At 37.2% G+C, this 17,016-nt stretch overlaps 1 protein-coding gene across 4 annotated transcripts; it reads left to right on the top strand.

The window, feature by feature from the left end:
• The first annotated feature begins 773 nt into the window (after window positions 1-773).
• Window positions 774-13,602, top strand: LOC127427886 (ERBB receptor feedback inhibitor 1-like). Of its 4 annotated transcripts, XM_051675791.1 has the most exons (6): window positions 774-927; window positions 1,080-1,156; window positions 1,405-1,803; window positions 8,317-8,511; window positions 8,694-8,776; window positions 9,020-13,602. In XM_051675791.1, exons 4-6 carry the CDS (start codon window positions 8,363-8,365, stop codon window positions 10,150-10,152), a joined length of 1,365 nt encoding a protein of 454 aa, XP_051531751.1. In that variant the 5' UTR covers window positions 774-927; window positions 1,080-1,156; window positions 1,405-1,803; window positions 8,317-8,362; the 3' UTR covers window positions 10,153-13,602. The 4 variants fall into 4 exon arrangements, with proteins under 4 accessions (XP_051531751.1, XP_051531752.1, XP_051531753.1 ...); XM_051675792.1 differs by lacking the exon at window positions 1,405-1,803; XM_051675793.1 differs by lacking the exon at window positions 1,080-1,156.
• Window positions 13,603-17,016: the final 3,414 nt, after the last annotated feature.

Raw genomic sequence — 17,016 nt, forward strand, 5'->3', positions numbered from 1 at the left:
GGGCCTTTATCGCATTTCAGGCCTTTATTCAGAAAATGATTGCATTCAGCACCTTTACTATATTAAAGGACCAAAGAGAACCATTATATTTGTGACCTCAACACCTGTGACCCCCGACACCCAAAATGATTGGGTCCCCCCCCCCCCCCCCCCCCCCAATGTTCAAGACATGGTTATGGCCTTGCTGAGAGCATTCATGTTTTAAATCCTGTGTATCTTAAAGAGTACATATTGGGCTTTTCTTTTTTAGGAGTATTCCTAATTTAAGACTATGATACCATCTCTTTAATATAAAATATCAACATATAATACAGTATAAGGATACATTAATATCAAGATAAAAAAAATACAAAATCTTTCCTTTTTTTTTCTTATGAAGCAAACTGATGTAAAATCATATAGAAAATCTTATACTTTCTATCCATGCAGTTTTCATTAATTGAGAGACATGAAATATTTGCACTTAAAAAAAAAAAAAAAATCCTTTTTCACTCCGCAGAATTAAGTGAACTGCTTTTTAACTTGAAATAGTGTCCTGTCACGGCAACTAAAATATAAAATGTTCCTCTTTTTAAACTAAAAGCTTAATGTTAAAAAAATAAAGTCCATGTCCGTGTTATTTGTCATCTACCTGACACAAGACATGCACAGAGAGCTGCAGAGAAATACGGACTGTCTCTTTAAATCCCATCTGAAGGGGCGGAGCTTGCGTGTCTACAGACTGCAGCGAGCAGTTAAAGCTCAGCGCACACTGACTCGTTTTTTAAAGAAACATTCGCGCGCTATAATGAATGTCCTCGCTCATCTATAAAGCTGAAAGAGAGTTAAACTGAAGCTTGCAATCGGACCTAACGGGACCGTTACAGCATTATGTATTTTTAATCCAGGATATAAGAGAGTGCACATATAATCTGTCAGGAGATTAAGGTGAGTTTTAATGTTTTTGTCATACTGTCTGTGTTTTTGCGTGTGTGCGCGTGCCTATGTGTGTGCGCGCTGATGACGACAGTGACGTGATAATATCACATTCTGTGACAGGACATCCGATAAGGAATGTATGTGTCTGTGTGTTCAATTAGGAAGGAACGCAGGCTCCTTTCTAAGAAGAGTGTAACAGATGTAACAGTATAACTGAAACAATTGGAACAATGTAACTGTGAGTGATACAATGTAACATCTGTGCGTTCTGTTCTTTTCTGTTACATTTTTTTTTTCAGTTCTAGCGTTCTAAGACATAATAAAGTACACTTTCAGAATAGATGATAGATTTTTAAACCCATATTGCGTTAATAATAAAGAGCAGGTTGCCAAATATGCATGACACTATCATAAAATGCCATGATGTCATATATGTTGCTTCATCTTGTCAAACATATGTTTTTTTTTTTTTTCCTCCCCCTAAAGAAATGTGCGAGGTGTATTTCGTCAGGTGTGATAGAGTGTAAGTGACTCATCCCGCCAGTTTGCGGAAACGGACAGGTAGATCGGGTATGGTTGCTTGGAAACCGCGGCAGAGCGGGGTGTGAACGCGCGCGCCTGTCTCTCCTTCATACCTTCTAACAATGTCATATCAGTGGTTTGTCAGTACATTGTCAGGACGCAAATATTTCGTAATTGGTCCATGTACAATGACTTGAATTTTCCTGTCCCTTTTGGACTAAAGCTTAAAAATGAGGTGTTGTCTGTATTGGTAATATGTTAACATGTTTTATCATTTATATTAGAATCAGCTGTGTTCATATGCTGTGTTTCCAATGGATCTAATACATGTGGGAGAATCTCACCTGCCAAGAACATGTCCAGGTCACATTTCACTCCAATATCAAAGGAATTTAAATAAGAAATTATACTTTGCATAAAGACAGCTAAGCCTATAGAATTAATAATGCTTTTATTTTCATGACAATTATGCATATTTTCAACCAGTGTGGAACACTTTTCCATTACTGTACTGATGTAAAAACTATGATATAATTAAAGAATGCATTCATCATGGTATAATAAAAGTATGATATAAAATGTTTAATTTAATGAAAATAATGTCACAAAATCCTCACTGTATACTTTGTCACAATGCAAAAACAGCAATGTTTTTAAGATGTTTTAAGATTCAGGTTACATTTCACACCCAAAATAAAATAAATAAATTACTATATACAGTATACACTGATCAGCCACAACATTACAACCACTGACAGGTGAAGTGAATGACATTCATTACCTCATTACAATGGCACCTGTCAAGGGGTGGGATATATTAGGCAGCAAGTGAACAGTCAGTTCTTGAATTTCATGTGTTGGAAGCAGGAAAAATGGGCAAGCTTAAGGATCTGAGCGACTTTAACAAGGGCCAAATTGTGATGGCTAGAAGACTGGGTCAGAGCATCTCCAAAATGGCAGGTCTTGTGGGGTGTTCCCGGTATGCAGTGGTTAGTACCTACCAAAAGTGGACCAAGGAAGGACAGCCGTAGAACTGGCAATAGGGTCATGGGGGCCCAAGGCTAGCAAAGGCTAGCCCGTCTGGTCCGGTCCCACAGGAGTGTTACTGTAGCACAAACTGCTGAAAAACTTAATGCTGGCCATGATAGAAAGGTGTCAGAACACACAGTGCATTGCAGCTTGCTGTGTATGTGGCTGCATATCCGCAGACCGGTCAGAGTGCCCATGCTGACCCCTGTCCACCGCCGAAAGCGCCTACAATGGGCATGTGAGCATCAGAACTGGACCATGGAGCAATGGAAGAATGATGAATCACGTTTTCTTTAGATCATGTGGACGGTCGGGTGTGTCATTTACCCGGGGAAGAGATGGCAGCAGGATGCACTATGGGAAGAAGGCAGGCTGGCAGAGGCAGTGTGATGCTCTGGGCAATGTTCTGCTGGGCAGCCTTGGGTCCTGGCATTCATGTGGATGTTACTTTGACACGTACCACCTACCTAAAGATTGTTGCAGACCACGTACACCCCTTCATGGCAACGGTATTCCCTGATGGCAGTGGCCTCTTTCAGCAGGATAATGCGCCCTGCCACACTGCAGAAATTGTTCAGGAATGGTTTGAGGAACATGACAAAGAGTTCAAAGTGTTGACTTGGCCTCCAAATTCCCCAGATCTCAATCAGACTGAGCATCTATGGGATGTGCTGGACCAACAAGTCCAATCCATGGAGGCCCCACCTCGCAACTTACAGGACTTAAAAGATCTGCTGCTAATGTCTTTGTGCCAGATAACACAGGACACCTTCAGAGGTCTTGTGAGTCCATGCCTCGACGGGTCAGAGCTGTTTTGGCAGCACGTGGGGACCTACACTATATTAGGCAGGTGGTTTTAATGTTGTGGTTGATCGGTGATATATATATTTGTGTATGTATGTGTGTGTGTGTGTGTGTGTGTGTGTGTGTGTGTATATATATATATATATATATATATATATATATATATATATATATATATATATATATGGATTTTTAGATATTTTTACAGGAAAACAATAAAAAAAATATTAAGAATATGATTTTTGCCCTAATATCAAAGGTTTTACAAGAAAAAAGAAATTATGATCTAACGTGAATTTTCTTGATTAAAAAAATATGATCGTGCCTGGTAACGTGCATGTAAAATGGCTAGAAATAGCATTTTAGCTTAGCGTAAAGCTGACAATTTACACAAGGTTTATTTCTATTTCTTCTGCCCCAGACTTACTTCAAACTTACTTCTCTGTCTGCTCGTATGAATGTAACACATCATAAGAAAGTGTTTCACCGCTGTTCAAATGCACTTTGGATCGCATCATTTATATGTATAAATGTTTTCCATCTGAAAGGACTAAATATTAAATGAAACAAATTACAATGAAATGCAAAGTAATCTCTTCAGTAATCAAAATACTTTTTGAATGTAACTGTAGTTTAAATACCAATGATTTAAATTTTAACTGTAGTGGAATACAGTTACTTATATTTTGTATTTTAAATACGTATTCCCGTTACATGTATTTCATTATTCCCCAACCCTGTATATATATATAAATTCATTTCGGGTGGAAATGTGACCTGGGCATGTTCTTGCACAATGCAACCAAATGTCTCAAACCTTCTTTACTTGTGGAGTCTGCATGCGCAGAATAAAGCAGAAAACTCAGCAGATTTCCGCAGAATTGCGACATCTGTCATTTATAAAAGTTCCACGCATTCCCCATCCCTTTAATGCTTGTTTATGAAATATTTGGCCTTGTTTCATGATGCTTTTAGCTAGCTACTAAAGTACTCTCAGGTCTATTTAATGCATTTTGCCATGTTTAAATCCCTTCCTCAGAAATCCATTCGTTTGGGCCTGCTTATGGTTCTGAGACACAATAATCACAGATTGCATACAGTATGTGAAAGGGGCTAAAGTTATGACTTCATCTGTCAGTGTTTTGAAGCATGTTCTATGGTGTTTACAGCAAAATAAACACATTCAACACGCTTTGTTTACCTATCATCTTTCTAACATGCTGTTATTGTCTTCTGAACGCATTGAGAAGTGCCTGTGCTGGACACTAGGAAGTCTGTCCATCTTGCACCTGTTGCGAGAGGAAATGCTTGTCCCATGGGGTTCTTTATTGCAGATCAGGTTGCGTTGTGTGCTCATAGTGACCGTATCCAAGGTCCAAAGCTTTCAGGATGCATTACTGGTTGCATTTATGAATTGGATCAGGGTCGGACAACACAAATGCTCGTCCCTGTTGAACCAATTCACTCAGTCAGATCATGTGCATGTTTACAGAATAACTTTGGCTAGACTGCCTGGATATGTAAGTGGACATATTCACTAGCTTTCTTTGACTAGTCTTTTACTTTTACTGTTCATTCTATACTGGTTATTGTTGAAATGTATGATATTGATTAAATGCACATATCCTGATGATGCAGCTATGCATATCACACTCCTGCAGAAATGTCTTGCACCATGCACATGCATTGTGCCTGTTGCTTGTAAAAGAGCCCTGCAATAAATCGTTTCTATAAAAATGCTAATTGCTTTTTAAGTGGCATAGGGCACATGCGTTGTTTGTATCTCTAGAGATCGTAATGTTGCAATGTGATAGCGCGTGAGCATGATATGTGTTTGTAAGCTAACACCAGGATGAACCTTGCCTCCAGCTCCATCACTCTTCGAGTTCTCAGGGGTGTAAAGCTGGTTTCTCAAAGTGTTTTACTACTGCACGTCATCTCTAGTGTTACACCAAATACTTTAGCAATTTCCTTCCTATATAATTTTTCAAAGTAGTGTTCCCAAGGCTGAAAATTCAAGACTCGTTTGCACATAGCCTATCATTTGATATTATTTTACTTCCTCTGCAGGGGGTGTCATGCACCTATTTTTTTGAGGGGGCACCAAGCTCAATTGGATTTGGACTGACAAAATTTTGACATGTGAATAAAGATTTCTGCCACAGACATTCTTTTTTACATGCAAGAAACATTTAATTTAATTATTGAAGGTACAAATACATTTTTGGAAGTTCACATAATCTATTCAAAATTTTGTTGGCTCAAAAATCTAATGATGCATCTGCATACAAGTAATCGTGCTGGCACACATTGTGCAGCATATTAATTTATGGTGTGGTATTTACTCTAATGAAGTAAAGTGTTACATTTGTGCACTGCATAACAAAAGTCTGTATCAATGAAGTCTGTAGTTTGTACTGTTTTTGTGTGTGACAACCACTAAAGCATTCGGTTTGGCTCTGTCCTCGGGGCTTTGGGGGCATTAGTGTCGTTTAGTGTTGTCAAACTGAGCGCTTGTCATACCACAGACTGTGAAGCTGAGCAGAATATTGCTCAATGTTCTTTTTCTGAAAGAGTGCGGCTGGAGTCCTGTGTACATGGCTGCTGCAGTTGTGTGGGGTTGGCTGACCGCATTACAAAGCAAAGGGAAGCAAGGAGGAGGTGTATTGCATGGTGTGGTGTTGGGCTACAACTAACGATTATTTTGATAATTGATTAATCTAACGATTATTCGAACGATTATTTGACTATTCGTTGATTATTGCAATGATTAATCATGAGCTCTTAACCGATTATTCAGCTTGTTCCTTGACTTAAAATGTTGTTTTAAATGTGCTTACTAACAATAAAGAGGACAAAATCATCTTTTAAAAACACCTCTAAATGACATTCACTGAATTAAAGGGGAAAAAATACTTTTTATTAAGTTTAATTCAGTAAAGAAATTCACTGCAAAAAATTATATTTTTTATATATATATATATATATATATATATATATATTATATATATATATATATATATATATATATATATATATATATATATATATATATATTTTTTTTTTTTGTCTTTTTTTCTATTAAAAATTGTCTAAAAATCCTTAAAATAAGATACATTTACTTGAGAAGTAACATATAAGATATTTAGACTTGCTTTAAGAGAATGTATCTTTAATATAAGTGTATTTTGGATATGTGTATTTTTTCACTTGGTTATACTTCTGCGAGTGCAGTAAAGACAAAATACACTTATATTCAAGATCTATTCTCTAAAAGCAAGTCTAAATATCTCATATGCTGCTTCTCAGGTGAATGCATCTTTTTTTTTTTTTTTTTTAAAGGATTTTTAGATATTTTAAAATATTTGTATTTATAATATTATATTCAATATTCTCAGATAAAAAAAAACAATTCTTCTGCAGTATAGCTGCTAAAGTAAATGTACATTTGTTTTAAAGGTGTTTGAGATATTTATATTGGAAAACAAGTGTATAACGGGGCGGAGACTACCTCTCTCACCTTTCTGTTCAATCAATCCATCTTTAACTCACAAAAAAAAAGCTCTCTTATTAATAAAGCTGCGTATTGCCAATTTTCTTCATGATAGGAAATGCACAGTGACATATTATGATTCAATAAGTCGCGAGCCATCACGTTATAATCAAGCTGCATTAAGCGTGCGCACTCGAGGGACGAGCGTCCTCACGACAGAGTGTGCATCAGCTGGGTGCAGTTTCAATCTCTCCCCCTTAGATCAGGACACTTTGTGCAACTCATAGAAGAGGTGCTGACCTCACAGAGAAATGCCAGTTTTAAAATTTATTGTAGTTATTTACATGATCTGCTTCCATATTCCATATTATTTGAATTTTAATAAAGCTATAACACATTAAATATAACTGCATTTAAGATGTAACGTCAGGGTGTTTCTTTTAAATATGCTCGACACACAAGTTTTGCTCCAGCTCCACTTACTCCACAACGAGACTGCTTCTGTATTTACTTATTTTGTATTTTTGCATTATAATTCCCACATACTTTGCGATCTACATCACCTGAAGATGTTTAGAAAGTTTAGAGTGCATTTGGACTGTGACTGACTGTCTTCTTCCTCTCCTCAGTCAGGCGCGAGGTGCAGTGCTGCTCTCGTGCGTAATCATTAGAGTTTAATCTGATCTCATGTTACGTTAAATGAAATCAAACGACTATTCGACAACGAAAATTTTTGTCGACAATTTTTTATTGTTGATGTTGTCGATAACGTGGTGATGATAGCCCAGGGCACCAGCCCAGCTCAATAAACAACTTGAGAAAATGCCACAATTCTTGCACAACAACAACACAACCAAAAACATCAAGATGCTTTCTAGGCACTGTCAGTGTTTTTATTTAGATTTGAATGTATATATGGTGATGTAAATGGTTATGATAAACCAGAAGAAGCTACTCTTTCATAGCTTAGGAGACTTAATGGAGCTCCTAGATATGTTTGTTTGAAGCAACAGCTTTGTCTCAAGTGTTTCTGCTAGAGGAGAACTAAAAATAGAGACAAATAAGACATGCAGTAAGAGTATAGAGCTATAAAATTAATGTAGATTGCATAATGTTGGTCATTCGGTCTTAGAACATTTTTATTAGAAATGTTTCAATGAGTCAATTTTGAGAAGTCTGATCGCAAATGTCTTGGCAAATCATTTTGGTTTGTGGAATTGTATAGATACAGTATCTTCTGAAACTCCTCAGACGCATGTGTGAATACTTGGATCTTTTTTGCAGAAAGGGTAGGAGATGTAAAGGTGTAGCTCATGTAAAAATGAAACTCTATCATCATTTACTCACCCTCACGTTCCAAACCTGTTTGATTATCCAAAACCTGGCAGAATTTTTATTTTGGGGTGAACTAACCCTTTAAGCAAATGTCTGCTACCTCATTGCTGTCTAGGAGGTACAATTAAGCTATTAAAGAGGGTTCATTTGTGAATTATAAAGGGAAGCCTCCTTACAAAAGATTTATGTCTTGTCCTCTAATTGCTGTGTTTCAGGTACAGGCCAACAGCTGCCAGCTTGGCGGAGCGTTTCCTGGCCTGAATGCGAACCGACTGCAGCTGGAGCATGTCCACTGCAGGCTTGACTGCCCAGGAGATCTGTTTACCCGTGCAAAGCCTTTTCCAGCGGGGCAGCCATTGGCATAGCATGGCCGGAGCTAAACCCTCTTGGAAATACCATGATCTACGCAAGTGAGTGCAGCACCAAAACACGAATACGTTTTTCACGTGTTTTGAGAGCTAAAATGGATTAGTTTAATAAGGCCCTGGACATCCACTGCATGACGAAACAGGAAATGGCCTGTCTGCAACATGTTTCATATGTTGTGCCAATCTGATAGGAAATGCTCATTTGCTTTCCTGTTTTTCTTCAGCTTGTACATCAGCCTTGATACTTCTATGGATTATAACCTTCAGTCCAAGCAACAGGTGCTGTCATCATATTCAGGAGGGGACAGTAAGTATCTTATGTCTCTAGGTTAACCCGTAAAATGTACTAGAAAAAGTGGAATAATATATGATAACAAAGAAAACATTTTCTTAATGGATGCAGCACAAGTGTCATACATACTAAAAAATTATTAAGTTTGAGAAAGTAATAGCTTGAACTCTGACAACAGTGAGGTTGCTTGTTTGATCAAGAAAATAACCATTTATTAATTCACTGTTAAAGACATTCTTTGCCTTTATGTTTAAACAGAACAGCGGACTCACCATCTTCAATCACCAAACAGCCCGGGAGGTCAGCCCTTGCCCACCAAAAAAAACAGACCTTCCCAGCTCACCCTTCTTTCGGACAATTTTACATCTAACCCTGTTGAGGACGAACTGGTGGTTCCCTGCTTTCAACGTCTAACAGTATCGAAACACATCAGCCCTCCCCAGACGCCCAGCCGAGCCACCAAACCCCTTCCCCCTATTCCTGGATCAGCCGAGCTTTCCCCAGAACAAGGCATGGACAGTGAAGTCGAGTTCTTCAACGGAGATGACAGTCACTGCCTAGTTTCCGAACCTTGCTCCAAACACTCTTCATTCCGCTATGGAATGCCCAGTAGGAGGAGTTTTAGGGGCTGTGGACAGATTAACTATGCGTACTACGAAGGTCCAACACAGCAGAAGGATCAGCCGCATCCACACCCTCAACCGCAACCACAACCGCAGAAGCAGAGGCAAGAGCGGGAAACCCAACAAAGGGAAAAAGAACTTCGCAGTCACCACCACCAGCAACAACAGCAGGAACGAACGCAACGGAAGCTACGACGCTCCCATTCTGGTCCTGCTGGCTGCTTCAACAAACCCACCTCCTTCCGACTCTCCAGTCACAATCGGAACCTGCATGGCTTAGAGAAACCGGAGGTTCCTCCTAGAGTTCCAATTCCCCCACGTCCAATTAAAACGGGAGACTACCGCCGCTGGTCAGCTGAAGTCTCGTCAGGGGCCAACAGTGATGAAGACAGACCTCCTAAAGTGCCCCCTAGAGAACCTCTATCCTGTGGTAGCTCCCGTACCCCTAGCCCTAAGAGTCTCCCAATGTACCTTAACGGGATCATGCCCCCTACCCAAAGCTTTGCCCCGGATCCCAAATACGTCAGTCGTGGTTTGCAACGACAGAATAGCGAAGGCTCCCCATGCATTCTACCTGTCATGGAAAATGGTCGGAAAGCCAGCACCACCCACTACTTCCTTTTACCACAACGCCCCTCATACCTGGACAAACACGAGAAGTATTTAATGGACAGCACAGCGAGTCGAGGCACTGACGCCTCTGATTCAAGTTCAGACTGGGAATGTCAAAGCAAAAGGAAAACGACACACCAAATAGACTTGGTATGAATCAACCAACACATCACTTAGGATATGTTGCTCTACTGCTTTGTCACAGTCTTTATCGTTGGGTTTTAACCTATCGCTCCATAAATTGGAGCAAGTTACGTACGAATTGCAGTTACTGGAATTTGTTTTGCGCGCAATATGGAAACAGTTCTGACAGTTCACGGCTCTAGGAACGAGCTCGGAAAATATTTTTATTATTTCATTGTTATGTGAAACATAAGTGTTGAAAATGATAACGTGGTGCAGTTGTTTGGTGTTAGCTGGTCTGATACCTCCTTACTTCAGTGTTTTTGAGTGTTGTACATGCAGTTTTCATAGTCTTTTTTTATATTGCATTGAAGATGGTTTTAGTGTCTCAGAGCACGTTTGTCTGATCACAGGGACATAGGGTCAGTAATGTTTCTGTAAGTTTATGTCGTCTACCATATATGAAGTATGAAATGGCCCAACATCTTGAGGCCAGCATTTTAAGTGAAGCGTATTCCATCTTTGACTATTCCATTGCGAATACTGCATGCAAATTGCATGCAAGCATTTAGCTGTTCTTCTGTTAGACCAATGCTCTCAGCTTTTGTCTGGACCTTCTTTGGTTTTGTTTGTTTTTTGTCTATGTGGCCGGTCTGTTCATCTTGTAGTCTCGAGTAGTGGTCGACCGATATATTGCAGAGGCCAATAAATCGGCTGATATTATGACTTTTTTTAATTATCGGCATCGGCCGATACATTTTCCTGTTTAGCCGGGTTTTTTTTCTTGAGAGCTCCAAAAATCACCTGCATGCATGTGAAGCGACTGAGACATGTAAACAACCAGTCACAGTTCGTTTTGTTGTTACATGCATCGTGTTACTACAATAATAGTCCAGTGTGCAACACAGTGTCATTTAAACGGTCCGCATATCAGAGCCGCGGTAGACGTGTTTAAGCTCATAATGTTAAAGTTTCATTCTCATTCTCTCTCCACAACAGTTCCCTGTAACTTTTAACTGTCTTGTCTAATGATAAAAAGGCAAATATCAATAAAATGAATGTCATATATACCATTTGCAATTATGCAGATATCTCGTTTAAACAGATGTAATTCACAAACCTCATGAAAATCCAGTGTTTTCTTCCCGTCGAGTGCTCATCTAATATCTTCCTCTGAAGCGCATATTCTATCAGCCAGAATCAAATTTCAGGATCAGGATCAAAAATTCCTCTGATTCACAAATCATGATGGTCAGTGGTCACAATCCAAGCAGGCGATCCAGGCCGTTTAAACTGTCAGCAGATTGCTGCTGTTCGCTGGATCCGCATGAGCGCGTGCGTGCAACTAAACTCTTTTTAGCAAGTCAGTCCACTGTCGGCCATGTTTGGAACGATCTCAGGAGGCTATTTCCAGTCATGACAGTACAGCTCCTATCTACTTGAATGGGGAAAGACCGAAATCTCCAAAATGATTCGTCAAGATTATGAACAAAGAACATATTTCAAATCAGCAGTGAAATCTGACAACACTGGTATCATAAATGGTGCTTCTTTATCTCAGATTACGCTAAAAAACGAAATTTTCCCAGCTTTTATAGCTAATGCGCTTGTGTGTTCTTGAGTTGATTGACAGGCGATGTTTGTATCTAAAAGGTAATTGGCTCTTTTACCTGTAAGGCAGGACTTCCTTTCTACATCCGTTGACTATTGGCTGCAGTTGGGCATTCTAATTCCTCCCATTCATTTAAATAGAAGTGGCCCATCTCTGCTAAAAACTCTCTGGTGCAACTTCAAGGGAAAACCGCTTCACGTGTGCTATGAGTAAATGTCTTATTCACTGTTCTGTATGTACAATTGCTTTGATTCTATATTTTTTAAAAATTCGATTGCTAACGTGGACATGCCATCCATGGTTGCTGGACTACTGTTTGTACTGTTTCCTTCTTCCTAATATATTAACAATGTCCTCATGTGCAAATAAATTACAGAAATTTGATGACTAAACAGAAATCAGAAGAAACTGCAGTCTACCAATTAAAATACAATATAATTTTTTTTAGATTCTTTTTTTAATTGAGGAACTATAGTGCTAAATAAGAGTTTGTTTTTTTTTAGCAATTTTATGTTTGTTATTTACTATATTACATTGTGTGATATGTCGGCATTGTTTCTGTCTATCATCCACCCTGCTCTCTGGATATCGGCATAGGCATCGGCCATTAAAAAACCCATATCGGTCGACCACTAGTCTCGAGTGTGTGTTACATATTGTAGGAACAGGCTGAGTATTGCTTTTCTATTGTGAATGGTGTGAGTGATACAGGAGAGCTTGAATGTGTTACATTGCCCAATTTTTGGTGCTGCTTTTAAGCTTTTATAAGCTGCTTAAGACGGCAGCTGAAATTTTGCCCTCTAAATAAGAGTATTCCCAATCTGTGGCTTCTTACCAAGGTGTTGTGTGTAGAGTTCTTTTGTTGCACAAAAAAAGGCAATACTTGTAAAACCTGTGAATGTGTTTCTCTTGTCTTTTACAATGCTGTCTTCACGTGAAGCTGTGAGCCATTGTCTGGAATAGGATTTTCTCAAGTACTACCTCCCATTATAGATCTAGTTCTTCTTAATTACCCAACTGTGGATTGCAAAGACTCAACAAATCCAATCTAGTTTGACACCTGGCACTGTATTTAACCATACATGAAGGTATACAAGGAAACAATTTCCCTTGATCTATATATTTTATTGGTTTTCCTGTTTCGAAACAGTCAGTTATTAACACTTCCTCAATTAAAGACAAATCTTCAACCGATTTTAAGCACTATGTGGAGTTAAAGTCCATGCGTTATGCATTTGGCCGAACTCACACATACTGATTTTCCTATTACTGTACGTGCATTCCTGTCAGGCGTGATTACAGTGGGTGTGGGTACCTGAGACTTTGGCTGCTGGCAGCTGGTGAATGAGATGTTTTATTATTATATATCGTTTCCAGAACCATTGTGATAACTCGGTAAATGTAGCAAATGCCATGCAATTAAAAATTTGTAGATAGTAAGATTAAAATACATGCTGTTTGGAAGCTTTGAGGTCAAGTACAACTTTACACCTCACGAAGGAATAGAAACTCAACTGATGACATTTTTTTTTTCCCCTTTATTTTACCAGTTTGTGTAACTAGAAATGTTTACATTGTATGTTGTTTCTTTTGTTATTATTTAATCTTTTGCTATGTCTTACCTGGAAAAAAAATGAAGGCAAGTTTAAAGGGATATTTCATTTTTGGCTGAACTATCCCTTTAAGAACAAATGGACATCTCTGCTGTGGAATATATAGATATATAAATATAAAGCAAAGTGCACTGAGAACACAGTATGTTGTGATGTGTAAAAGTATTTAACATTGTCCTCTTACCCAAAACTGAATAGTGCTTATTGTAGTGTATTCTCTAAAGTAATAAAAATAAATAAGACTTATTTATGAATCAAGTTGGTCTTTATCTGATGTTCTGTCGTATTTCATTCTCTGAAGTATGTCCTATCGCTCCGGAACACAAAGATATTGCTGTTTTGCCTGTTTTATCACATCCACGCCCCTGTGCTCTGCCTCATTACTATTGGCCTCACTCCAGACAGGAGGAAGGTGAACTATACTTTTACTTTTTTAAAACTGGTCTTGGATCAGTTCTATGATTGCCTTGATAAAGGTGAGGGGTTGGTTTGTGGATGAGGGATGCAGGTCTCAGAACAGTGTTACAGGTCACCCTTTTCCAAACCTGAAAATGACTTGCGTAGTCTGGTATTCTCTGCCTTTTATGCCTTGCTGATTGGGGGAAATGCTGTTTCACTAGTCTCTTTTTTTTTTTTTTTGCACACAAGTCTCACCTGGATGAAACAATGAGCGAACAATGCCAAGTTAACCTGCATATGCAAAAACAAATAAAATAAAAAACATTAATTAACATTATAGAAACTAAAGTGAACAAATATTAGTTAAATATTGAAAAATTAAAAAATCATGTTGTTTGTTCACTGTAAAAAAATAAAAATAAATGGTTATGCCTTATTTGAGTTATCAAATGTAAAGTCAGAATAACTGCCGTGGATTGATCTTGTTGAAATAATTCAGTTATCTAACAGTTTATTTTACCTTTGACAATGGGATAACCCTAATGACTTCTATGGTTAATATAATATTAAATTATAATATAAATTATTAAACTTCTATATTCAATTTAAATTTAATTAGAATGAAGTTGAACTAAGGAAGTCAAGTTTACTTAAAAAGACATTAAGCTCATTTAACAAGTTATACTGATTTAAGTCAACTTTATGTTCTGTTTAAACAACTTTCCCTCTTAAGGTGACACAAATTAAAAATTTTAAGGCAGCAGGAACACTTACTTTTTTAAGTGTAGCACTGACCACCACCATCAGCTCAACATTTTGAATCTTCTTCAAAGTACTTCTGAATTTTATATTAATGTGATGAACCTGTTAATGTTTCTAACAAATTTGGCTCAGATATCCTCATTACAGAAAATTGTACAGTACTTTTCTTGTTGTTGCCATATTTACATTTTATCCAAATGAAGGACAAGTTATAAGAGTTTTGGCTTAGTTTTAGAATATCAGTATTTATTTATTCATTTGCAGTAACTCAGGATATTGTACTCTCTTTTTGATGGCATCTGTGGAACATTGGGCAGTGCTAGATACTAGTACTACTGTAACAGGTGGGAAAACATGCTGTAATGATGCTATTTGTCCTTTTGAAAACTTCTATACTGATTTGGAGAAAATAATTTCTGTCTCACAATAATTTCTCAGTCATGTGGTTTGTGGAAAATATCCTATACAATAATAGTATTAACAAAACAAGAATTACTTTTTCATAGATATTTGTAGTAGGTTGACCTCACCTGAGCCTGTGAAATGGAAGTGACACCTTGCAAACCAGTAATTCAACTCTAAGAAGATAAACTTCCTGATTAATCACAGCCTGATCAAAAGACAAAAGGGAGGAAATGAAGATGGTAAAACCACATACATTTGGTCAAAAAAAGTAAACTAGTTTCCAGTTTTGATGAAATTGTTTGCAAATTAAGATCCATTGTTTGTTAACCCTCAGAAAACACACATTCTTAGCTATCTTAATGAGGAACTTATATATATATATATATATATATATATAAAGGTAATTATAATTATTATAGACTAATGATATTTTTTTTAATGAATAATGTTTTACCTTTAAAGGGATAGTTCATCAAAAAAAAAAAAAGAAGTCATATACTCATGCTTATGTCCCCCCCCACACACACACCCACATACACACAAAAATCATAAGTCTGAATACTCTTTAACAACCTGTTCTTTAACATTTTTACTTGCAAAATAAAACCACGGCATTGAAATTCTAGGAAAACAAAATGTGGAATTACTTCCTGTGGTCTAAGTTGTTAAGATGATGACTGGTTATGCCCATTTTACCATCTTTTCCCTGACAAATCTATAGCCAGTGAACCAAATGCTTAAGCTCTTACATAGAATACAGTTATCATGAGTTTTGTTTGTGTTATATCTTTGTAATAACTGATCAGGGTAATTGCATAGGTAATGTTAGGTGTAAAATGAGTGCAATAATTTTTTTACTTGCTATTCAAAACCAAGGAATGTCTTAAAGATAAGTTAATTATTTTATTATTGTGTTCTGTAAATGCGATGCTGCGCATTATAATGTATTCACTTTTCCTCAATGGGGCTTTGGTATTAAAGGACATTACACACCAAACTGGATTTGTATGAATTTACAGCACAAGAGAATCAATATAATAAGACTGTGAAAGGTCAGAATAAACTTCCAAATCAAACAAGCGTCCATCATTCTCTGTTTTCTTTGTCATCTTCTGCAATCATACAATCAGCAGGATTGTCAACTGACAGTGAATTTCACATTTGCCTACAACAAACCTGATGTAGGGTGACGTAATTTAGTGATTAAAATCTAGGCTGATAACAGAAAGTTGTATGTTCAAAGCCCACAATGGTTGATCCATCAACTATCACCATTGTGCCCTTGAGCAAAAGATTTAAAGGGATAGTTCACCCAAAAATGAAAATTCTTTCATTTACTCACCCTCATGCCATCCCAGATGTGTATCATTTTTTCTTTTGCAGAACACAAAGATTTTTAAAAGAATATTTCAGCTCTGTAGGTCCATACAATGCAAGTGAATTGTGACCAAAACTTTGAAGGTCCAAAAAGCACATAAAGGCAGCATAAAAGTAATCCATACAACTTCAGTGGTTAAATCCACATCTTCTGAAGTGATATGATAGGTGTGGGTGAGTCCTTTTTTACTATAAATTCTCCTCCCAGCCCAGTAAATAGCAATAATGCACAAAGAATATGAGTCGCCAAAAACAAAAGAAGAATGTGAAAGTGAAAGTGAAGATTTATAGTAATAATGGACTCACCCACACCTATCATATCGCTTCTGTGTGTTTCTTACTCCAACCAAACATTTAGCAGAGAAGCAACACACAGAAAAAAACAAACAACAGTTTATTTTAAACCAGGACAACAGAACAACACATGTTTGTCTTCTATCATTAATATGAGTAATTAATATGATTTTATTAATATGATTATGTTTATGCAAATATATGCAAATTTACAGTTTGGAATTAATATGGAAAAAGTTTCACTCATATAAACTTGTATGAATATATACATTTTTGCTTGTTTTTTTTATATAAATGTAAAACAATTGTAAAATATAAATTAAATGAACTGTATCATTGGCTTGGCTTGAACCATGTGTATTTGTAATAGGCCTTATAATAATAATAATAATAATAATAATATAATAAATAAAATAATACGTATTATTATTATTT

This window comes from Myxocyprinus asiaticus, chromosome 37 (assembly GCF_019703515.2).
Source record: "Myxocyprinus asiaticus isolate MX2 ecotype Aquarium Trade chromosome 37, UBuf_Myxa_2, whole genome shotgun sequence".
Classification (NCBI taxonomy): domain Eukaryota; kingdom Metazoa; phylum Chordata; class Actinopteri; order Cypriniformes; family Catostomidae; genus Myxocyprinus; species Myxocyprinus asiaticus.

Coding starts and splice junctions, on each gene's coding strand:
- LOC127427886 (XM_051675791.1), top strand. CDS start 8,363: ATGCGAACCGACTGCAGCTGGAGCATGTCCACTGCAGGCTTGACTGCC. Junction 8,512..8,693: donor AAATACCATGATCTACGCAA/GTGAGTGCAGCA, acceptor GTTTTTCTTCAG/CTTGTACATCAGCCTTGATA. Junction 8,777..9,019: donor ATCATATTCAGGAGGGGACA/GTAAGTATCTTA, acceptor ATGTTTAAACAG/AACAGCGGACTCACCATCTT.